Here is a 25,305-nt window from a genome sequence, read left to right as displayed (position 1 = left end):
TGGAATATGTGGTGGGGAGTGAATTCTCCTCCGAGGTGGAATGTCAGCGGGTTACTGCACCCGGCAGAGTTGAAAAATGCGATGGTGTTGGAGGTGGAGTGTTTGCGTGGTGCAGTTCCGAAAGTCATGGCAGAGGCTAGGGCGTCATCATCGTCCACACCATCGTCCACGCCAGTGGAACAATTGATGGGGATGATTATCATAGAATTTACAGTGCAGAAGGAGGCCATTCGGTCCATCGAATCTGCACCGGCCCTTGGAAAGAGCACCATACCCAAGCCCACGCCTCCACCCTATTTCCCTAACCCCGTAACCCCACCTAATCTTTTGGACACTAAGGGACAATTTATCATGGCCAATCCACTAAACCTACACATCTTTGGACTGTGAGAGGAAACCGGAGTGGCCGGAGGAAACCCACACAGACACGGAGAGAAAGTGCAAACTCCATACAGACAATCATCTGAGGCCGGAATTGAACCCGGGTCGCTTGAGCTGTGAGGCAGCAGTGCTAACCATTGTACGACCGTGCCGATCCAGAGGAGCATTTTGGCAGCATCGGCAATAAATGCAGTAGAATTGATCGAAGGCGATTGGGTTGCCTCTCTTCACGGTGCCATGGAGTGGGAGACGTGCCTGGAGTCGCAAGGTGCGATGATCTAAGAGGTTGAAAGGGCAGTCACGGCCACACTGATTTGATTGTGAGTTGGAGGCAGAGGTGGCGATGCTGGATGCGGCCTGCAAGGAACTGAAAACCAGGGTGGACCAGGCAAATTTGTCTTGCGGCAGAATCAGCGTATTGTAGGCCTGCCGGAGCGGGTGAAAGGAACGAGTGCCATGGTGTGTCAAAGAAGCTGGTGGATGAGGGGGTTTGTGAGAAGGCCCCGGTGGTGCACCAGGCTCATTGATCGCTGAGGCAGAGGCTGAGGACAGGGGTGCCTTCAAGGACGGTGATCGTGAGGAGGCACCGATTCCAGGTGAAGGAGCAGATCTTGAGGTGGTCGAGGACGCGAGAGACTGTACTTGGGAGGGCGAGCGGATCCGGATATATCAACACATTGGTGTCTACCTGGCCAAGTGGTGGCTGGCTTTAATCGGGCCAAGGCAGTGATCTTCCGAAAGTGAAGTGTTTCCAGTGAATGCCCTGGGGAAAGGGGCAGATTTGAGTGCCCTACCATTTAAGCTAACTAGGAGCAGGTTCAGGTGTCTAGTTCAAGTGGTTCATGACTGGGCCACGATGTATAAATGGAATCTTGCTGGCTTGGTAGAGAGAGTGAAAGGGGATCTAAAGAAATGGGATGCTCTCCCAATTTCTTTAGCTAGGCGGGTGTAGACATCAAGCTGAACGTCCTGCCAAGATTTTTTTTTGTGTTTCATTCCCTCCCAATATTCCTGCCAAAGGCTTTTTTGATCGGGTGAACAGGTTAATCTCAGCTTTCATATGAGCTGGCAAGATGGCCCTGATTCGGCAGCTGTTTCTACAAAGGAAGCGATGGGTGGGTGCACCATTGTTTTTTAATTTTTATTCAAATTTTCAATATTTTAACATTTTACAAAGAATAATCACAAACCCCTGACGCCACCCCTTGACGACAACCAGATCCACCAAAGTGTAAGATAAACAAGCCCAATCTCTTGTGGAAGCCCTCACCTTCCCCTCTTAGAGCAAATTTCATCTTCTCCAAGTATAGGAACTCCATTAGATCCCCCAGCCATGCCGAGGCACAGTGCGGATAAGCTGACCTCCATCCTAACAGAACCCACTTGCGAGCGATCAACAAGGCGAAGGCTAAGGCATCTGCCCCTTCACCCGTCTGCCACTCTGGAAGGTGTGACACTCCGAATATGGGGCTGGATTCTCTGTTTCAGGGACTATGTCCCCACGCCATCGTAAAAACTGGCCTTTCACGCCAGAAAAACTGGTGTCAAAAGGCCCCATATTCATAGCCCTGCAGGGAGCTAGCAGGGACCCGTTGTGAATCTAGCCGCTTTAGCTGCAGATACGGTCCTCCGCAGTTCCGGGTCAGAGGCCGCGCATGCGCACGGTGGAGGCCTCCAGCGGCCACGCTGTGCTCCATGGCAGACTCAGACCATGGAGCTAGACCTCTTAAATAGTGTCCCCGACTACCCGCTCGAAAATACCCTGGTCCCATATGAAGCCCCCCCCCCCCCCCCCCCCCCCCCCCCCCCCCCCCCCCCCCCCCCCCGCCCTCTGATCCGCAGCCACCACGCGAGTATCCCGAACGGCAGGAGCATATTAGATCCACGTCGTCAGAACTTCGGCCAGTCGAGGGCAGAGAATGGCGTGCCGGGCCTCAGAATGGCCGCAGGTAGAGGATACGTGCCGTACTTCCCAGGGAGGATGCTTTTCGGGAGCCGGAGAATCGGGGAACCAGCGCCGGTCCCGATTCCATGCTTGAAAGTGGATTTTCCACCCCGGTGCCGGACGTGATTTTGCCGTCGGGGTATGGAGCATCCAGCACCCGGCCTGCAGGGGGTCAGGCTCCAAATCTACGTGGAGGACCTCCTGACCTGGTGCTAAAAAATGACCCCCAAAATTTCTCCAACTTCGGTCAGGACCAGAACACATGAACATGATTAGCTGGGCCCCTCCTGCACTGCTCGCAGCTATTCTCCACCCCCTCAAACAGCCGGCTCATCCTCTCCTTCGCCCTGTGCACTACTTTTAATTGAATCAACCATAACCTCGCGCATGAGGTTGAGGCATTAACCCTCTGCAGCACCTCGCACCATAATCCCTCCTCCAGTGCCATCCCCCATTCCTTCTCCCACTTGGCCTTAATTCCTCCAGATACCTAAACTGAATTGTCGCCACCCAAATTGGGCCCCCCCCACACACTCCTGCCCCTGTGCCTGGAGAAGACACCACAGAATACTCGCTTTTCCCTCGATTCATTTTGTACCCCGGAAATTCCCTGAATCTCCTGAGCAATCACATTTTATCCCTCACTGAAGGGCTGAGGTCCAAAATGTACAACAACAGATCGTCCGCGTAGACACCCTATGCTCCACTCCCCCCTCACTATCCCCTTCCACAAGTCTGACCCCTCAGCACAATGGCCAAGGGCTTTATCGCCAACTTGAACAGAAGGGGGATGTGGGGCATACCTGTCTTGTTCACCGAAATAATGGAAAGTACCCCAAATTCATTTTGTTCGTTCATTCCTTTGTGTACACAGTATCGGATCCTTTTACCGCAATTTCATCCATGCCACAAACTTAGGCTCAAACCCAAACTGCTCCAGCACATCAAACCGATAACTCCACTCCACCCTGTCAAACACTTTCTCCGCATCGAATGCCACCACCACCTCCAACTCCCTTCCATCTGCCGGAGAAAGCACCACATTCAGCAGCCACCGCACATTCAACGACAGCTGCCTGCCCTTAACGAAACCCGTCTGATCTTCCCCAACCACCTTCGGGAGGCACTCCTCCAACCTCAATGGCAACACCTTCGGCAATATCTTAGCATCCACATGGAGCTGTCAGTGCTGGCCCCTATCACCAGATTGCCCCGGCCGGAATGGGAAAGGGTGGAACCGGTGAGGGGCTTGTTCATGGAAGGAAGGTTTGCAAGCTTGGGGAGTTGCTAGAGAAATATGAGTTACAAGGGGTAGTTCAGATGCATGCAGTTACGGGATTTTGTGTGGAAGGAGTAGCCAAAGCGCGCACTGTTGGACAGATTGTTATCGTTCGATGAGTTGGGGGATGGGAGGATTGCGGACATCAACAGATGGCTGGTGGGCACAGGGAAAGCGCCAATTGAGGGGGTGAAGTGGGAGGAGGAGCTGGTCTTGGAGTTGGGATGAAGGTGTGGAATGAGATTTTATACTGGGTCAATACTACGTGTCCTGTGCCAGGTTAAGCTTGGTACCGCTCAAGGTAATCCATAGGTCTCACATGCAGGTGTGGATGAGTTGGTTCTTTGAGAAGTAGAGGATAAGTGCGAGAGATGAGGAGGGGCTCCGGCAAATCATGTCCACAGTTTGGTGTGTCCGCTCTTGGAGAGGTTCTGGGGCCTGATATTTAAACTCTCTTGAACATTGTGGGGTGGAGATATTGTCGGACCCTCTGGTGGCGATCTTTGGGGTATCGGAATAGCTGGAGCTGTTGGAGGGGAGTGGTTTTTGCTACGCTGAACACCTGATGGCAAATTTTGCTGGAGTGGAGCTTGGTAGAGCCACGAGGTCTCGCCGTGATTGGGGGCTGTTGCGCAGAATTCCGTAAAGGGGGCTACTGGGTGAGATGGAACCTGTTCATTGCCAGTGGGTGGGGTGGGGGTGGTTTATGGGGAGAAAAAGTCAAATTATGGGGTTTGATTATATGTTTATGTGTGCGCTGGTTTGAATAAAAGTATATATATTTTAAATGTGAATATATAAAGCTATAGCATAAGATGGCTTGAATAATCTAAGTTAAATCTAACTATCAAACAATGTATGCATGTCTGCACGAAATAAGTTGACCCATAGGAAAATGACAATTTCCTGTGCTCTGAAGTTAGTTCCTTTCGTTGGAACGCAAGAAAAAGGTAGCCTGTGTATGCTACATTTACTTGAAAAATAATGACGTAATTATAATGCTAAATAACATCATACTTAATCATAGATTTAAGAAAAATGCGCCCAAGATGGTAGCTAAATATTTTACCATTTACTTTCTTAAAACAGTTTGATCTGGATTCCATCTGGACATTTATCTTTGGTGTTCCTGCTTCGAGTGGGACAGTGGTTGCATCTGTTCACACTGTATGTTCAGAATCTGCTTTTTTATTGTTGGGAATGCTGAGGAGTATGCTCAATCTTGTAAGTATGGAAAAACCAAATTGACTTTGCTAATCACAGAAAGACTTTGATAAAATAGTGAAACCTTTAAAACTTAGTGATTTTGTAGTGCTCATTACTTCAGCCTAATCTGTCTCAACCCTTATCAAATCTTGCCTTATTTCATCCATCGGCACTGGTTTTCCTCAATTCGGTTGATTGATATAAAACTCCAGTTTCAAGCAATTGCATGAGGAAACATCTAAAATTTTGTCGTCAAAAATAGTTTCACCATAGATCTAATTGAAACATATATTCACTGAGTTATGTTCTGAAATGATTATATGATTTTGAATGTTGTTCAATCTTATATTGAGACTTGAATTTATATTGGCCTGCTAACATTAGCCTAGATTTTATGTTGTTTCCCATTTTAGTGTGTAAAAAAGTAAATTGTTTTTTTTTTTTGCAATCAGTGAATTTTCCAATGGGAATTTCCTCAATCTGTGGTGTTTCGAAGAAGATGATCTAGCGACCTATGATGGCCAAATTTGGTTACATATAAGATGCCCTGTGCTCACCACACCCGCCTCTGCAGTTTGGCAGATGGTGGCCAAAAAATTCCCGCCCCTTTAAGGTGGGATTTGAGGCAGTGGGACTGAGAAAATAGGGGAAAATCCTAACATGGTCCTGCCGCCAGAAGAGTTTCAGGGAGAAGGCTGCCACTGGAATCAATAAGTCGATGGCAGGCAGTTGAGGTGATTAAGGCCCCAATTAACACCCGTTTTCTAAGAGTGATGCAAAGCAGGAGGTCCCTTAATCAGGTCGTCTTAATCGGCAAAAGGTCAGATACAGAGCCTTGCTAACAGCTACAAGCCTAGTTGCAGTGATGCACAAGACTACCACAGGAAGGCCAACTACAATCTGCAACTTCTCCATTTAAGACACGCTGCATGGAGTTGCACATAAAACACCCTTCCCCACCGAGCACTATCTCCACTTAAGAAACCATTGAATATGGATTGGGCATTTTATTCAAGTCACTAGTATGCAGTTGCTGTTTCCTTTTTCTTCAGTTTTGCCTACCACATTTGTCAAAGCAGCTAGCAGATTTAAATAAAAGCAAATTACTGTGGATGGTGGAATCTGAAACGAAAGAGAAAATGCTGGAAAATCTCAGCAAGCCTGGCAGCATCTGTAGGGAGAGAAAAGAGCTAACATTTCGAGTCCGATGACTCTTTGTCAAAGCTAACAGACAGAGAAAGTGGGAAATATTTATACTATGGAGTGTGAGAATGAAAGATGAGTCATAGCCACAGAAACCCAGGGAAACCGGGTGCTAATGGCCACAGAAACCAAGGGGAAAGTGTGCTAATGGCAGTCCACAGAGAGGACAAAAGATGTGAAAGGTCAGACAGCAGGAAAACTAACATCAGAGGATGAACTGTAGATGTGGGGGGAGGGGAAGGGGGAAGCAAAGAGGAGAAAGGTGGATAAGATTGGGGGGGGGGGGGTGAAATTAAATGTATATTAAGAAAGAAAGAAATGGTAAAAGACAGTTAAAATGAAATTAAAACAAATGGGTTGAGGTGAGGTAGAGCTGATCATCTGAAGTTGTTGAATTCGATGTTCAGGCCGGAAGGCTGTAGCATGCCTAACCGTAAGATGAGATGTTGTTCCTCCAATTTGCGTTGCGCTTCACTGGAACTACCTCACCTCGACCCATTTGTTTTTCATTTTAACTGTCTTTTACCATTTCTTTCTTTCTTAATATACATTTAATTCCCCCCCCAAAAAAAATCTTATCCACCTTTACTTCACCTTTCTCCTCTTTGCTTCCCCCTTCCCCTCCCCCCACATCTACAGTTCACCCTCTGATGTTAGTTTCCCTGCTGTTTGACCTTTCATATCTTTTGTTCTCTCTGGGGTCTGCCATTAGCACTCTTTCCCCTTGATTTCTGTGGCCATTAGCACCCGGTTTCCCTGGGTTTCTGTGGCTATGACTCATCTTTCATTCTCACTCCACAGTATAAATATTCCCCACTTTCTCTGTCTGTTAGCTTTGACAAAGAGTCATCAGACTCAAAACGTTAGCTCTTTTCTCTCCCTACAGATGCTGCCAGACTTGCTGAGATTTTCCAGCATTTTCTCTTTTGTGACAGATTTAAATGTATTCTAAAGCTGTCAGAATTTTTGTAACCCTATTCTAACATTTCTGTTTAATCCTGGTACCATTCGACTATTCCTGTATCAGCTAAGATCTACACCCTAAGTAAAGAAAAATAAGCTCGCCTCAGAAAATTGAATCCAAACAGCACCTTTTGCTGATTCGGAACCTATGCTCTATTGACACTACCAGATGAGTGCACCAGAACCAGATAGAATTGATGCAAACAACTTGAATTGGTCTAACAACAAACAGTGTAATCTAAATTCCATCAAAATTGAAAAATCTAGGCAAGTTTGATAGAAGAAACATTGAGGGCCAAATTATACAAAATATTAAAGACTTAATTTTCCTTGTATTTATATGTTGTTTCTTTCTACAGCCCTGGCAGTCTGAAGAAGAAGGTTCTTGGCTAAGAGAATACCCAGTTACTTTGATGCAGTTTTTTCGTTACCTATATCACAATGTTCCAGATCTGTCTCCTCTATGGACAAACCCAGAATTTCTTTGTGCTTTTGCAGCAACAGTCTTTCCCTTTAACATCAGGCCCTATTCGGAAATGGTGCGTGTTTAACTTATGTTAAATGATTATATCATTGTCACAAAGTTCTGAGAAGTGAATGAAATGAAGACTTAATGACACTGTGAACAGTACATTGTTTTTAATTTTTGAATTGCTGCATAATTAATTTCTGTCTCCCTCACATTTGTCCTGCTACTGATATACATGGAGGAGGAACTAAATACGGATAAGTAGACCTGATTGGCTAGAGGAAAATCACAGTTATTAAAGATGTTGAAAGAAGGAAATAGTATTATAATAATCTTTATTGTCACAAGTAGGCTTACATTGCAATGACGTTACTGCGAAAAGCCCCTAGTTGCCACATTCGGCGCCTGTTCGGGTACACGGAGGGAGAATTCAGAATGTCCAAATTACCTAACAGCACGTCTTTCGGGACTTGTGGGAGGAAACTGGAGAACCCAGTGGAAACCCATGCAGAGACAGGGAGAACGTGCAGTCTCCACACAGACAGTGACCCAGCCGGGAAGTGCACCTGGGACTCTGCCGCTGTGAAGCCACGGTGCTAACCACTGTGCTACCGTGCTGCCCTTGGACCAGGGTGACAGTTCCTATTAAGATGTCAGTTAATTAAGCAGCCAAAAGAGAGAATATGTTTCAAAGCAAATTATAAAAAAAATCACAAGATGAAATCTTTGAATGTGCTTCTCACAAATTCAATACTTGTATAATTACCTTCCCCTGCCGCTCCGATTGATTCCTTGAAACTAAGCACTTAGGATGGTTAGGTAAAGACAGGGGCATATTGGCTGTCGTTAGTGTATCCATGATTTTTTAACTGACACCATGATAAATTTTGAATGTTTCATTATTTGATTGGTATGTAGTAACAGTTACTTCAACTTGAAAAATCTCCTTATGCTTAATTGCACATTTGTCCCAAACTGGTACAGCTTGTAAATTAGCATTGGCCTGACCACGTAAAACGTAGGTTGCCTATAATCGGGTTCTGCATGTAATTGTTGCAATAAGTATCCCATGGACTTGTTAGCCAAATATTTGACGAGTAGAAATTAAGTTAAGTTTGCTGCAACTTTGTTTTTACCATTTGGGGGAATAAATGCAGAAGCCCAATTAATATTATTACACACCTGTAAGATATACAACTAAAGTTTTCACGTCAAGACATTTTAACTGCCTTTCTCAGCCTCTGTACCAAACGACACAGCATCCTCTGATTTCAGCCTCCATCTCATCATGTTCTCTTTCCTCTGAATCCTCTGCACTCTTTTTTTTAAACCACATAAACTTTTCAACCCATATTCATCACCATCCCATGACCTTGTCATCTCCTGTGGACTTGTTAGTTCCTTTGTATAAATCACCCATAGGGCTATCTCTTCTCTATATCACTCACCACCCACATCTCCCTTCCTCATCCCAACCCTACCTCCTGTATCCATCCCTAGAAAAGCTATCCCTCAATTACATCTTCCAAAATCAAGGATGCTAACTTGAAAGGTACAGCCACCCACCATTACATCTGGCTGGATCACTTAAAACAATATCACTATCTACACTGCTCTTGTCTAAACTGCTCACTCTTCCAGTATCATCCTAGAATGCAAAGAAAACCCTTGGCTTCTTCCCTCTACTGCAGACTGTCTTCTTACACCGTGTATGCCCTGTGCCCACCAGCCTCAACCACAATAGCAAGTTTGATGAGCGCATGGACTTCTTTGTCACTAAGATCGAGACGACCTGATCGGCTGCCACTGCTACACACTTCCCTTCCACTAGCTCATGTGGCTAAACTTCCTTTAATGCTCCCTCTGCCCTAGCCCTGAAATCTTTCTCTAGATTCTCTCCTATCTCACCCAACCTTACAGTCTGTTCTCCCATCTTTAACCTCCTTTTCTGTCCAAAGTCCTGGAATGTATAGTCACTTTCCAAATCTGTTCCCATCGTTCAAACACTCCATGTTTGAAACCCTACAATCAGTTTCTGCCCTGCCACAGCACTGAAACTGCTCTTATCAAGGTCACGAATTACAATCATGTAACTGTGACAAAGATAAAGTTCACTCTCTCCCTTCTCGACCTGTCTTCTGCCCTTGACATAATCAACCATAATATCCTCCTCCAATGGCTTTCCACTGTTGTCTGGGTGGGTGGGACTGCTCTCCCATGGTTTCATTCTTATCTGTCGAAACGTAGCCAAAGAATAATTTGCAGTGGCTTCTCGTCCTGCTCCCACAGTTACTTCTGATGCCCCCCCCCCCCCACCCAGGATCTATTCTTGGCTCGCTCCTACGTATCATCTACAAGCTGTCCTCGGCTACGTCATCCAAAAGCAAAGCATTAGTATTTAACATGCATGCTGATGACACCCACCTCTACCTCAGCACGACCTCACTTGACCTTTTTCCTTAATTTATTCATGGGATGTGAGCATGCTGGCTAGACCAGCATTTATTGTCCATTGCTAATTGCCCCTGAGAAGGTGGCAGTGTGCTGCTTTCTTGAACTACAGTCAATATGTTGTAGTGCTGTTAGGGAGGAAGTTCCAGGCTTTTGACCCAGCAATAGTGATGGAATGGCGATATAGCTCGAAGTCAGGATAGTGTGTGGCTTGGAGAGTAACCTGCAGGTGGTGGTGTTTCATTGCACCTGCTGACCTTATCCTTCTAGGTGGTAGCTATTGCAAGCTTCAACTCCTCCACTTTTAAGTATCAGGCCGATTATCTGATATCCAATACCGGGTGAGCAGAGATTTCCTCCAATTAAATATTGGGAAGTCTGAAACTAATGTTTTCAGTCTCCACTCTAAACTTTGTTCCCCAGTTACATCCCTCTCCCTGGCCACAATCTGAGATTAAACCTGATGTTTGCAATCTTGGTGTCACATTTGACCTTGAGATGTGCATCCGACCTGCTATTCATGTCATTACTAAGAACGCCTATTTCCACCGCCGTAACATCGCTCGCTTTTGTCCCTGCCACAGCTCATCTGTTTCTGAAACCCTCATTAATGCCATCATTTGTACTCGACTTGTCCAACGCAGTTCTGGCTGGCCTTCCACATGCTACACTCTGTTAACTTGAAATCAATCAAAACTATGATGCTCGCTGCCTTGCATTGGCTCCCAGTTGAGCAACACTATGAAGGAATTTAATGTAGAGTATGCAGGTTTCGCCTGATTTCTGGAGAGCAGGTGAGAACTCTGCGCTGCCTCTTGCTGAGAAGGCAAATTAAGTGCCAGTGACACACAACTGGGTGGGCAATAACACATTTAACTGGACAGTGGCGGGCCTTCCTTGTAATTAAGCGCCTTGGTGGCAGATGTTCCACCTACTAAGAGCAGAGGCCAGCAGTTGTTCGATGCTCGACAGTGCTCGTCGACAGCAGTGACTGGTGCTAGTAATGTACCCACTTAAAGCCCAGGATCATCAAGGATCAAGGCTAAAGATCAAATGATGGCTGGTGGGAGATCACAGGTCATGGGAGTGGGGGGGTGAGGAGTTGGCAGCAAGGGCAGGAGTTGCTCTCATTGGGCCCTCTCCCTCCATCAGATATTAAGTGACTTTGAATAAGGGATACCCAAGAGATAACCTGGACGCCTGAAAGGATTAGTTTTTCAGCTTGCCACATGCTGAGTACCCCGTGCCCACTTAAGGGCCTTATTTGTGACAGGGTAGAAAAGCTGAGCACAAGCCTTCCCTCCACAGACTTAGTCAAGGAAGATGGTGGGGTTCCCAGTTCTATCTTTCAGCCTGATTAAATGACTCCGCCATCAGATTCGCCCCTTGATTTTAAAACTTTTACCCTTGTTTTCAAACCTCTGCATGGTCTCACCCCTCCATATCTCTGTAATATCCTTTAGTCCCACAAGCCTCTCAAATATCTGTGCTACTCTAATTCTGGCAGCTTGTGCATACCAAATTTTAATTGCTCCACCACTGATGGCTGTGCCTTTAGTTGCCTCGACCTCAAATGCTATAATGCTTCTCAAACCTCTCCACACCTCGACCTCCCTTTTCTGCTTAAGGCACTCGTTAAAACCTACCTCTTGGACCAAATTTATGTTCTTCTGACCTAATATCACCTTATGTTATTCGGTATCATACTTGGTTTTATAATCATCCTTGGTATATTTCATTATATTAATGGTGGTGTATAAATAGGAGTTGTTGTTGTAAAATAGTATGATGTCTTTCTTCAGGTGAGTGATCTTGATGATGACGTTGGTTCTCCTGCTGAAGAGTTCAAGGCATTTGCAGGTGATACTGGCATGAATAGGAGTCAATCAGAATATTGCAATGTGGGGGCGAAGACTTTCCTCACCAACCATCCTGCCAGGAAGTTTGTTTTTGACTTCATGCGTGTCCTTGTGATAGAAAATCTGTGTCTTGCACCTGCTAGTAAACAGACTACTCTCATAGACCTGCTATTAGAGGTAAGTGTTGATGAATCTGAAATAGTGAATGTATAAATAAATCTATCTCCATTTGTCTATTTTCTTGACCATTTTAGATATCTTCTCATCCTTTCACCTCCACTTTGGAGCTTAAGAGATCAGCTCACTTGATCAAGATAAAACCTCTGCCAGTTTACAAATTAATATCTGGTTAACAAAATTAAAGTATAAATGGGAAGATCAGTGTAAGGTTGGATTCAAAATATGTTTGCTTAAGCACAGAAAACAGAGAGCCATGATAAATCAGCATTTTTTTCAAATTGGAGGATGGTGGACTGTAGTGTTCCCCAAAGTTCAGTACCCAGACTGGTGATTATTTCTCACATATATGAGTGACTTGGATCTTGGAATTCAGAGTAAAAATTCAGAATTTTCCAATGATGCCTCACACTGTTTAAGGAATACATTCCATTCTCCATTTTTCTGTCTCTGTTGCACCTGTTCTGAAGATGCAACCTTCCATACCAGCATCTCTGATATGTCCTGCTTTTTTCTCAACCAAGGATTCCACCCTCCACCCACCCAGCCATGATTTACATGGCTCTGGACTATGGTAGATCTGTTTCTAATACTTCTGCTCTCACCCTTTCCACCCCCTCCCCGGACCCACTGTAGGGTTCCCCTTCTCATCGCCTTCAACCCCACAGCCTACATATTCAAAAGATCATCATCCGCCAAACACATCATCTCCCCATCTCTATGCCTCAATAAATCTCCGACACCTGCCCACCACCTTTTGATGTCAGTGCAGGTGATGTAATGCCCTGCCCTGTTACCCCCCTCACCATCTAAGGTGCCAATCACTCCTTCAGATGAAGCAGGAGATTGCATGTACTTCTTTCAACACAGGCTTAAGAAACTGTCATGATATGCAGACACACACATAATGATATACAGACAAGCAGCTAATGGACACAGAGAACAGGACATGACCAATTAGCAGGCAGGACACTCAGGTGGAATCTGACTATAAAAGACACAAGGCACTCACACTCCGCCTCTTTCCACTGATGAACATCTAGAGACATTGTTACAATCTCACACCTCCACCACGTGGCTAAGAGCTAGTCTGGTTCAGTCAGACAGAGTAACCACACTTAAGTTAGCAGAGAGTCGAACTCACAGAGAACTGTGCTAACTGTGCGAATAGTTCAATAAACCTGATTGAACTAACTTCAAGGTCTGGAGTATCTTTCTGATCTAAGCTGCATCCAGTTGCAGCCAGTGTTAGACCAGTGTACCTAATACGACAGAAACAGTGCCTCTTCTTTCATTAAGGAACTTTGTAGCCTCTGGATTCAACACAGTTCAGCAGTTTTAGAACATAATGTCGCCCCTACCCCTCCCCACCCCCCCACATTACCTTTTTGTCTCCTTTTCTTTGCAATTTTTGCTCTTAATCTTGTTTTTGCATTTGGGTGGCACCTGTTCATTGCTCTGTCATTTTTACCTCCTCTGGACCCATCTTTTGTTTCTTTATTGTCCCATTACCACCCCCTTTGGCTTCCACCAACTCTTTCGTCACATAATGTCTCCCGTCTTTTCACCCAATCACAGACCTTCCCTTTTTTGCCACATTCCTCATTGCACCTCTTTAAAAACTGTTACAGTTCTAACTTTTCCACCTTGTGTTGAAAGGTCATGACCTGAAACGTTAATTCTGTTCTTTCTCTGCCGGTGCTGAATTTTTCCATCATTTTTTTGTTTTCCTCCAGTAAACATGTTCCATTATCTAATATTAACCAGTGATTCTCAATGACAACTGTGGCATATGTTTTATTGACAATAAAAAGCTTAATAGTGATTTTTGTTTTTGTTTTCAAGGCTTCACCTGATAGATCAACAAGAGCTCAGCAAAAAGAATTTCAAACTTGCATCTTGGACAGTGTGATGGATCACTTACTGGCAGCAGATGTTTTGTTAGGTGCGTCTGAATACAGTTCCTTCAGCCAATGCTGAAGGCAAACTGTCTAATTTGCATGAATTGCAGCAAAATGTTGTTCATAGAAAGTGCTAAATATGTATAAATCTATGCTTTCAGATTATTTTGTATCTTGGTTTTATTGGCTTTACTAGTTATAAAGTAGAGTTGTTTGCATTGGATATGTTTTTGGTTTTTAACCAAAAGAAGCCTACAGTTTTGACCGCCAGTAACGATACAAAGCCTACCAGTAGATGTCAGTAGCCAGTTATATGAATGCACAGCTTAAATAAGTGTGGGAATCTGAGGTTTAGTGATCGCAAACATTCTCGTGCTGAATTAAAGACTACATATAAAAATAGATTTCCATTGTCATTAACGTGAGTGACATTTGCTCAATTTACATGGATTTTTGAATGCTGACAACTTTTTTGACAATTTAGAATATTTGCTCCCATGTTTAGGCAAAATAACATGTTTCAGTCCATAGCTAGAGATAAGTTTGGTAAATGTAGAAACTTCTGTTTTCCACAAGATGATGTTCAAGGGCAGGCAGATGCATGGGAACATCACCACCTGCAAGTTCCCCTTCCAAGCCCCACGTCATTGAAATATATCGCTATTCCTTCACTGTCACTTGGTCAAAATCCTGGAACTCCCTCCCTAACAGTACTGTGGGTGTACTTACACCACATGGATTGCAGCGATTCAAAAAGGCAGCTCACCACCACCTTCTTCAGGGAAATTAGGGATGGCTAATAAATGCTGGCCTAGCCAGCGATGCCCACATCCCAAAAATGAATTTTAAAAACTGAGATTCCAGATTATGTTAAGACGTGAAAGATTGAATGCTGCTGGTATTTCTTTATGATCGGGATTTTTTATTCATTGGTGACTGAGTTTATGGCATACAGTCTTGAACTTTGTTTTTGCTCCTGAGTCACTGCTGCGGCAAAAATATCTTGTGCACTTGGGTTTTTATGTCCCTTGTTAGTGAATTTAGGACTCTGAACTGGATATTATAGTCTAGTTACTTAATACTAGTTATCCAGTGATCATGTTCAGATTCAAAATATTTTAATGAAGCTAGTATAAAGTTCTGCTCCATTGACTAAAAGAAGCAACGCAAATGTTTAACTATGCCAGATGTTCATAAGATTGATTTCATAAAATCATTCAAAAGTTACAGCACAGAAGGAGACCAGTCGGCCCATCTTGTCCATGCCATCCCGAGGACATTCGGGTGCCCTTTCTAATTCCACCTTCCTGCACCCAGTCCATAGCCCTGTAGCTTAGAGCACTTAACGTGCCGATCCAGGTACTTTGTAAAAAGAGGTGAGAGTCTCTGCCTCTACCACCAACTCGGGCAGCGAATTCCAGATTTCCACTACACTCTGCGTAAAGGAAAGTTCTTCCTCTTGTCTCTTCTACACCTTTTGCCACTTACCTTGAATCTGTGTCTCCAGGTTCTAGGATTCTGCACCAAGGGAAACAATTTTATCCTCTCCACTCCATCTCTTCCACTCATAATTTTGTACACCTCAATTAAGTTACTCCTCAGCCTTCTTTATTCCAAGGAAAATAACCCCAAACCATTGAATCTCTCCTCGTGACTACACTTTTCTAACATTTAAAGGGATATTTTAGAATATACAGAATAGACACATTACAGGAAAGACAGTATTACTCAGGAAAGAGTGCAGAGGAGGTTGACAAGAATGTTGCCAGGATAACATTCTTGTCAACCTCCTCTGTACTCTTTCCAGAGCAATACTGTCCGTCCTGTAATGTAGCGACTAGAACTCCACACAATATTCCAGTTGTGGCCTTACCAGTGTTTTATACCTGACCTGCCACCCATTTTGCGCAAATATATGCTTTTACCACCAGGCTTATTCATGTCTTTAACTTTTTTAGTTAACCATGGATAATGGGCCACCCCTTGGAATTTTTATTTCTCATTGGAATGTATCTATTCTGTACATTCTAAAATATCCCTTTAAATGTCAGCCGCTGAACCTCTATCAATCTATCCCTTAAGCACATTTGTCAGTTCACTTTAGTTAGTTCTGCTTTCATGCCCTTATAATTGCCTTTATTTAAGTTTAAATACCAGTCTTGGACACACTCTTCTATCCCTCAAATTGAATGTATATTCAATATTATGATCGCTACCACCTAGGTATTAAGGTACCTTCACTGAGGTTATCAATTAATCCTATCCCAATGCACAATACCAGGTAAAGTATAGACTGTCCTCTGGTTGGCTCCAGAATGCGCTGTTCTAAGAAACTATGCCAAAGCATTCTATGAACTCATCTACGCTACCTTGCTCATCTGATTTTTCCAATCTATTTTAAGATTTAAATCCCTCAAGAGTATCATTGTACCTTTCTGACAAGTTCCCATTATCTCTTCTTTTGTACACTGTCCTACCATGTGGTTCCAAAATAGGAACCTGAACACCATTCCCACAAGTGACTTCTTACCTTTATCATTTTTCATCTCAACCCAAACTGCTTCTACATCCTGGTTTCCTGAAATTAAGTCATCCCTCTCTAATATGCTAGTCCCATCATTAATTATCAGAGCCACCCCTCCACCTGTTCTTAACTTCATGTCTTCCTCAATGTCACACACCCTCCAATAGTCAGGTCCCAATCTATGTCATCCTGTAGCCATGTCTCTGTAATGGCCATCAGATCATAGTTATTCATTTCTAGTTACGCGATCAATTCATCTGTTTTCTTTTGAGTGATACATGCATTTAGATACAGAGCCTTTAGTTTTGTCCTTTTATTATTTTTGTAGCATTAGCCTTAGCTGTTGATTTACTCTTAGATTTGTACCCTCTGACCCTTCCTGTCATGATCTGTTTATCATTTCCCATATTAGTATCTTTCTCTCTTGCCTTGTCTGTACTCTTTAGTTTATCATATTTTTCCAAATTTGATAGCTTGCCCTCATGATTCAGCTAAGATGATCTTACTTTCCTAGTTAAACGGCTCACTAGAACATCAGCCCCAGCACAGCTCAAGTGTAAGCCGTCCCAAAGGTACAGGTCCTACTTTCCCCGGTACTGATGTCAGTGTCCAACGAACTGGAACCCACTTCTCCCACACCAGTCTTTGAGCCATGCATATGCATTAATTTCTCTAATTTTTCCAATGCCAATTTGCACGTGACTCGGGTAATAATCCAGCCATTATTATTACCTTTGAGGTTCTGTTTCTTAATTTGGTGGCTAGCTCCTCATACTGACTATGCAGAATCTCCTTCTTATGGTATTGGTACCTCTATGGACCACGACCACTGGATCCTCCACATCTCATTGCAAATTCCTCTCCAGCCCTGAGCAGATGTCCCAAACCCTAGCAGGCAACACAGCTGTCTGGACTTTCACTCCTTGCTACTGAGAACACTATCAACTCCCATCAATGTAATATCCCCTACTTACCACTACATTCTTGTATTCTTATATGTGAGCAAAACCGATGACTGGAGTCTTAATAACCATCAGTATATATGGTCAAGATTAATTGGAAAGGTTGGGCCTCCAGAAGATTTCATTAATGATTCCAGAGGAGACCAACAAAGGAACCAAATTTACCAAACAATCGATGGATAAGATTTCAATTTTACATCTTTTATAACTTTTACTTTAACAAACCAAAATCAACATAGATTAAACATGAATTAACAGCCAAACTGCGGTCAATGTAAGGTGCAAATTACATATTAAATAGCAGACACAAAGATAGATCTTACTGATTTACAAGGCAGTCCACTCAGCACGTACAGCAGTGTTTTCAGTCAAGGTCTTTCACAGCTCTGAACCTTCCCAGATAGAATTCCAGCTCCTTATATTCAAAAACTAATTTTCCTGCAGCTGATTCCAATCAATCCAAATTCCACGAGCATGGTCTTCATATTTTGATCAAAATATTTCATGAACAGCTAACCAGAGCAACTTTTAACATGGCGAATAGGTAAACTTAGTGTTTGAAAGGTATTGAAGGAAATTTTTAATTTTGATGCTTCACCTCAATATAGTCTAAAAACTTGACATTGAAAAACAAATCATGTAACTAAAGATTTAAATCTTGAATAGAAATTATACTGAAGTGAATGCATGTATTATCCTTGTGACTGTCATGCATCATTCTACAGAATAACAGAACATTTTTATTTTTCATGATTTGCAGGTGAAGATGCAACATTACCTATTACCAGTGGAGGAAGTTACAACATATTAGTGAACAATGTATTTTACTTCACACAGAGACTCGTGGATAAACTTTGGCAAGGCATATTTAGCAAGGAGTCCAAAATGGTAGTTGACTTTATTGTTCAATTGATAGGACAGGTAAGTTGATATCATGAATGAGTCTAAAGAAAAATTAAACCGACGTTCCAATATGCTAAAATGGAACTAATTATATTTAAATGTAGAAAATGAAGAGGGGGAAGTAAAGAATGCTGGACTTTCATTGGAGGCCAGTCAGCAATTGAGATGAGATAACAAACCAAAATTTGTTGACAAAATAATAACACGCTCAAAGTACATACCATTATTTGTGTGTTTTTAAAACAAAAATCAATCCAGCACATTGAGGCAAGAGAGAAATGCACCACAAGTTGAAAAATACCTCAATTCACAAAACGATTTGTGTGACCTTACTGTAAACCTCCCCAAAACGTAGCCTGCTGTCCATCTCCCACATAGTGTCAAAAACATTGCAGCGCTTGTATTGCAAATATGGACAACCTCAATGCAGAAAGTTAAAGTTACTTATCTAACAGCTTGAGGACCCTGTTAATGGAGTATTTTATGTTCCAATGGCCTTTCACTTTGAAACCTTTAGCAATTAAATGATTAATCGTTTTGCCCATTTCACATAACGCATGCAACCAGGATGCTGTTAAAGTGCTATGTTTAAGTAATTAAACTAATTTGTTAAATTGATTTGTTGTGGATTCCGGCTAGGAGTACTCATCAATGCTAAGTTCATTTCAACAGGATTTAGTTCCCCATCCTCATTCCCCAGCAGCCCTCACCCGTTCGCTGCTCCACCGTGACCACCTCAGGCCAACAATCTCTATGCTGATTCCACAAGTAACATCGTGTTTTGAATTGCTAGAAAATATAATTTCTGTGTGTAGACAGCAGTATACCTTAGACCCCTGAATTTAAAAACAATTATCTGAACCCTGAACAAAATCTATCAAATTTATATCTTTATTTGTTTTCTTTATTCTTTTAAGGCCAGCATTTGATGCCCATCCCTATTTGGTCATAACTGAGTGGCTTGCTTAGGCCATTTCAGAGAGCAGTTTAAGAGTCAATCACATAGCTGTGGGTCTGGGGTTATTGTAAGGATGGCAGATTTTCTTCTCTAAAGGATATTAGTGAACTGGATGTTTTTTACAACAATCAATGATGGTTGTCACAGTCACCATTACTGGGACCAGCTTTCTACTCTAGATTTATTAATTGAATTCCACCAGATGCTATGGTGGGATTTGAACTCCTGAGCATGAGACCATGAGATGTAAGAGCAGAAGTAAGACATTTAGCCCATCGAGTCTGCTCCACCATTCAATGACATCGAGGCTGATCTGATATAATCCTCAACTCCACTTTCCCTCCTTATTCCCATTACCTTTGATTCCCTTACTGGTTAAAAATCTGTCTACCTCAGCCTTGAACATACTTAACAACCCAGCCTTTGCAGCTCTCTATGGTAAAGAATTCCACAGATTCACTACCCTTTGAGAGAAGAAATTACTCCTCATCTCTGTCTTAAATGGGTGACCCCTTACTCTGAGATAATAACCTCTGCTCCTAGACTCTCCCACAAGAGGAAACAACATTTCAGCATCTACCTCATCAAGCTCCCTGAGAATCCTGTATGTCTCAATAAGGTCACCTCTCATTCTTCTGAACTCCAATGAGTACAGGCCCAACCTACTTAAGAAAGTTGCTCCATACCCAGGATCAACCTTCGCTGGACTGCCTCCAATGCCAATATATATTTCCTTAGATAAGCGGACCAAAACTGTTCATAGTATTCCAGGTGTTGTATAACTAATGCCTTGTATAGTTTTAGCAGGACTTCCTTATTTTCATACTCCATTCCCTTGGCAATAAATTAGCCTGGGCGTCTGGATTGCTTATCTAGTGGCATTAGCCCTATGCCACTGTCTTCCCATATGTCATGTCCCACAGGGGGACAAATATTAAATTACACTGTATTCATATGGCTAATCCAGTTATGTTTCTGGTCACCCCTGAGGATGTTGATAGTGAGGGATTCAGCGATGGTAATGCCATTGAATGTCAGGGTGATGGTTAGATTCTCTCTTGTTGGAGATGGTCATTGCCTGGCACTTGTCTGGCTTGAATGTTACTTGACACTTGCCAGCCCAATCCTGGATATTTTCCAGGTCTTTCTGCATTTGGACATGGACTGCTTCAGTATCTGAGAAGTCATGAATAGTGCTGAACATTATAACAACCATCAGTGAACATCCCCACTTCAGACCTTATGATGGAAGGAAACTCATTGATGAAGCAGCTGAAAATGTTTGGGCCACAGACACTAGCCTGAGAAACCCCTACAATGATGCCTTGGGGCTGAGATCACTGATGTCCAACAATCATAACCATCTTCCTTTTATGCTAGGCATGGCTGCAACCAGCAGAGAGTTTTCCCCCATGATTCCCATTGGCTCCAATTTTGCTCGCGCTCCCTGATGTCACAGTCGGTCAAATACAGACCTTGATATCACTCCCACCTCACCTCTGGAATTCAGCTCTTTTGTCCATGTTTGAATCAAGGTCAGGAGCTGAATGGCCCTGGCAGAACACAAATTGTGCATCAGTGAGCAGGTTATTACTAAAAAGATGCTGCTTGATTGCGCTGTTGACCCCTTCCACCACTTTACTGATAATGTGGAGATGCCAGCGTTGGACTGAGGTGAGCGCATTAAGAAGTCTTACAACACCACGTTAAAGTCCAACAGGTTTGTTTCGATCACTAGTGATTGAAACAAACCTGTTGGACTTTAATCTGGTGTTGTAAGACTTCTCACTTTACTGATGTTCGAGAGTAGACAGGGTTGGATTTGTCCTGCTTTTTCTGGACAAGGTATATCTGGGCAATTTTGTACATTGCTGGGTAGATGCGAGTGTTGCAATTGTACTGGAACAGCTAGGCTAGGAGACCATGGCAAGTTCTGGCACGCAAGTCCTCAGTACTATTGCCGTAATACTGTAGGAGCCCATTGCCCTTACAGTATCCAGTGCAGTCATTTCTTGATATCACATGGAGTAAATCAAATTGGTTGAAGCCTGGAATCCGTGATGTTGGACTGGATTGAAAGCTTTAAGATCCTGAGGAGTCATGACAGGGTTGGTGTGGGAGGATGTTTCCTCTTGTGGGAGAATCCCGAACTAGGGTCACTGTTTAAAAATAAGGGGCCGCTTATTTAAGATAGAAATGAGGAGAAATCTTTTCTCCTGGGGTCATGAGCCTTTGGAAATTGGGTCCTCAAAAGGCAGTGGAAGCAGAGTCTTTGAATGTTTTTAAGGCACGTCTAGACAGATTCCTGATTAACAAAGGGCTGAAAGATTATCGGGGGTAAGCAGGAAGTTACAAACAGATCATCCGTGATCTTGTTAAATGGCGGAGCTGGTTTGGGGAGGCTGACTAGCTTGCTCCTGCTCCTAATTCACGTGTTAGCCTTTACTTATCTGTGTAAAGAATCAAACCAGGTTTTTAGCTGCAAGAGTTTGACTGCACCTTGATGAAGTGAAGCAAGAGCAACCTGCAAGTGGTAAACCACTACAAATATGTCTTCATCTCCAGACTCTCTCTCTTCAGTAGAGCAAAAGGGAATCAGAGGCTTGCAGCATTTTAAGTCTTCATCTCAGGAGAAGAAAGTGTGACAGTGAATGTTTAGACCTCTGAGACCCAAGTGCATGCTTCCGTTTTTATAACCACCATCTTGAGTGTGTGTGGGTGCGGTTGCAAATACCTTTTGGGTGTTGAGTAATAATTTATCCTTTTTTAAAACTTAAGGAAAAACCTGTCATTTATGTTCTTAATAGTTCCACCACTTATGGGATTGAAACATTTTTTCTTTTTAATAAAACACATTTGTCTTCTGTCAGCGAGGAAGTGGGAAAAATGGGGAATCATCCGACCTCTCCCCTGTCCATAACTTTATTTACAAGTGCTTTGAAAATGCCTGAACTCTTATGCTTACAGCTTCTTGTCTCAGTTTGGTTTCTGTTCCTCAGTAACCACACCGAGGCTTAACTAATATCACAAAGAGAACAGACCCACACAGTCAAACACCGAACAATTGAATAATCAAATACTACACTACCAATTCTGCTGTAGTTATAAGTCTGTTGGTGCATTAAGGGGTAGTATGTAGCCGAGAAAAAAGACCAAAAGGAAGTCTTGCAAAGTTGAACCATTAAGGAATGGCAGTGTCGAAGGATTGGGGTGATTGACCACGTTCAGCAATGTAGAGGTGTCACAGAGTGATGACACGCTCTATTCAAGGAGAAGATTGCTGATGACTGTGTCCAAGATGGTCTTGATGTTACGAGCAGGGTAGACCCATTGAAGGGGTGCATACAGTGAATTATGGGAGTGATGGGCACAGCAGAATCCATAAAGCATTGTTAGCTCATATATAGTCCTGCATTTCACTGGAAGACTAAAGATCAGTGAACGAGAGAAGGCTGTAGTCTAAGTGATGCTGAGAGTAAAGGATAAAGAATAAATATGAGACTTCTAAAAATATGAGAAGAGAAAATAAAATGAAAGATTTGAAAAAAAAATCTATTTTGAAACATAACATATCTAACATGGATTTCTTCGATAGAAATTCTTAATTTGAAGGTGAAGACAGAAAGCAGGTTTGTAAATGTAATGTTTCTATGTTAGAATCATGGAATAATGATACATAAATATAAAAAACCATAACACCTAATATGATTAGATCAGAAAATCAGTTCTAAGGAAACTAGACATATTTGTACTATCAATTTAATACAAAATGTTCTGTTCTATACAATACTAATTGCCAGAAGTTAATCATTAACAGGCATAACGTTGTATGCTCTCTGCACTGCAGAGCAGCTTTTTCTTGTTGGTTACTGAACTATGAAATATGGACAGAAAATGTCTTTTTATTTTTGCTTGAGAAACTTAACATTTTTGCCTAATTTACCTATTCTGACATGCGGCTAACATTTACTCACATTTTCTTATTCTGTATAAGAATGATGATTGAATTAGTCATCCATTTAGTCTGGTCAGTGCATGTTTACATTTGGATTACTAGATTTGAATGCAGAAATAAATATCTGCCTCGTTTTTCTGAAATAACAATTTTCAATACAATGGAACATGGGTTAGGCATACAGGAGAGGAGAACGCCTGTCTCCTGCACCATCTGGTGGATAATGGAGGTTGGTGTAAAATTGAGAGCTTGGTTTGAAACTGATTTGAGTTTCTGATTTTATTATCTAATCAAATTCCTTGATTCTGCAGATAAAATTTATGTAATTCCATTTCAAAAATTAAATATAATATATACTGTGAAATTTTCTGGTAGTCAAAATTTTGCTGGCCTTCTGGATGGTGATTTAATTGAGATTTTTAGAATTTTGAAAGGGATCAAAAGGGTGCAGTTATGTAGGGTGTGAGCTAATCAAATTAGTTCTACGCGTGGTAGCGAGCAGGAAATGCTGGATGTTTCCCGGTGAGGCCGTCACCAGTAGCTAATGTAAATTAGGCCACTTAATAATGCCCCACTGGCTTCATGCTGCAACTGACTGTCCCGCTGGCTGATTCGCCCAGACGGCGGCCGGCAGCTCACCACTAACGAGGGGAGCAGCACTCAATCCTATCCTGCAGAGCAAACCCCAGACAGCACGCAGCCGTGCCACTGCACAGACCATCTTCACGATTCGGGAATGCCATCCTGGCCAGGCTCATGGGCATGGTTGAGCCCAAATGGGATATCCTGTTCCCCTGAGGGGCTTGGAGGATCAGCCACAGGTCAGCCAGTGCCCTTGCCGGCGTGCTGAAGAACATGTCCCAGTCTCAGGTGGGCATTGCTGAGGCGCTCCAGAGCATGTCCAGGTGGCTGAGGACTGTGTCCCAGATGTAGATGGACATTGCCGAAGCACTGAGAGCATGACTCGCCCACAGAGGGGCATCGCTGAGGGGATCAACACCATGGTGCAGACATTGGTGAGCCGCCAGGGCTGAACCAGCCAGATGATGCAGGGGTATCCGAAGCTCAATTCAGCTGCCCCTCTATCCCGAGGTGATCTCCCCAGGGCCCTACGCGCACCGATTGGGAGGAAGGGATGCTGGAGACCGAGCCGGAGCCTCCTCTCAGGGTGATGATAGCAGTCAGCAGCTGTGCCGAGCCCAACCCCCAAACAACAGCGCGACTCAGGTCAGCGTGCGGAACAGAGTGGCTCGGTTAGGCATGTGCCACCGCCAAATCCACAGGATGCCCTCATGGGGCATCAGAGGCCACAGGACGTGGTAAGCAACAGGCTACCTCCACCCCTTATGATGGGAGAAGCCACATCTTATGAGAAGCGGGTGAGGATGAAGCCTGTCCTCAGGGCGTGCTAGACCCTCGCTGCTTCTGCCTGTCCTCCAACTTCCGGCTGGTCCCACAGGTCGGCCCCGAGCTCGTCCTCCAGCCCCACCTGGTCTGGCTCCTCCTCATCTTCTTTGGAGGTGGCCGCATGTTCCTCCTCCTCCACCTCCAACATGTCACCACGCTGCTGTGGCAGGTTGTGGAGGGCCACAAAGCAGGTGACACTCCGGGGGGAGGGAGGTTGTACTGCAGTGCACCACCTGAGCGGTCGAGGCATCAGAACCGCATTTTAAGCAGTCCAATGTGCCGCTCAATGACAGCACAGGTGGCCACATGGGCTTTGTTTATCTGGTATCCACATCAGACACCGACCTCCTTAATGGCGTCATTAGCCAGATCGTAAACGAGTACTGCTTTTTCCCCAAGAGGCAGCCGGTCACCCTGGGGGTTCCGTCGCAGATGCTGGGGGTCTCCGACTGCCTCAGGCTACAGCTGACGTGCCCACGAGGGAAACGTGCACATACATACATGAACTTCAGGTGGTGGTCACACACATGTTGGACTTTACGGAGTGGAGCCCCTTCCCGTTGATGAAGGGCGCTCCTGGACAGCCCAGTGTTCGCAAGGGGCATTTGGGGCATTCCGACAATAGCAGAGAATCCTGCTGGCCGGACATCTTGGTGGGCTTGGTCCACCAATGTTTACAGTCAGCTGCCGGGCAAACAGGGCACCCATGACTTCACTTGTGGGATTTTGGTTGGGATATGCCGCAAACATTCCCACTCAAGC

The 25,305-nt window shown here is 43.8% G+C and overlaps 1 protein-coding gene across 1 annotated transcript in view; it reads left to right on the top strand.

Moving 5' to 3' along the window:
• The window catches only part of wdfy3 (WD repeat and FYVE domain containing 3), a 586,950-nt gene that overhangs the window by 415,206 nt on the left and 146,439 nt on the right, over positions 1 to 25,305 (top strand). Inside the window, 5 exon segments of the mRNA XM_072496251.1 lie at positions 4,695 to 4,829; positions 7,337 to 7,516; positions 11,700 to 11,933; positions 13,779 to 13,878; positions 18,081 to 18,241. Of these exon segments, the coding sequence (XP_072352352.1) occupies positions 4,695 to 4,829; positions 7,337 to 7,516; positions 11,700 to 11,933; positions 13,779 to 13,878; positions 18,081 to 18,241 (810 nt within the window).

Source organism: Scyliorhinus torazame, chromosome 3 (assembly GCF_047496885.1).
Source record: "Scyliorhinus torazame isolate Kashiwa2021f chromosome 3, sScyTor2.1, whole genome shotgun sequence".
NCBI classification, from domain to species: domain Eukaryota; kingdom Metazoa; phylum Chordata; class Chondrichthyes; order Carcharhiniformes; family Scyliorhinidae; genus Scyliorhinus; species Scyliorhinus torazame.
This window is presented reverse-complemented; position numbering and strand designations above follow the sequence as displayed.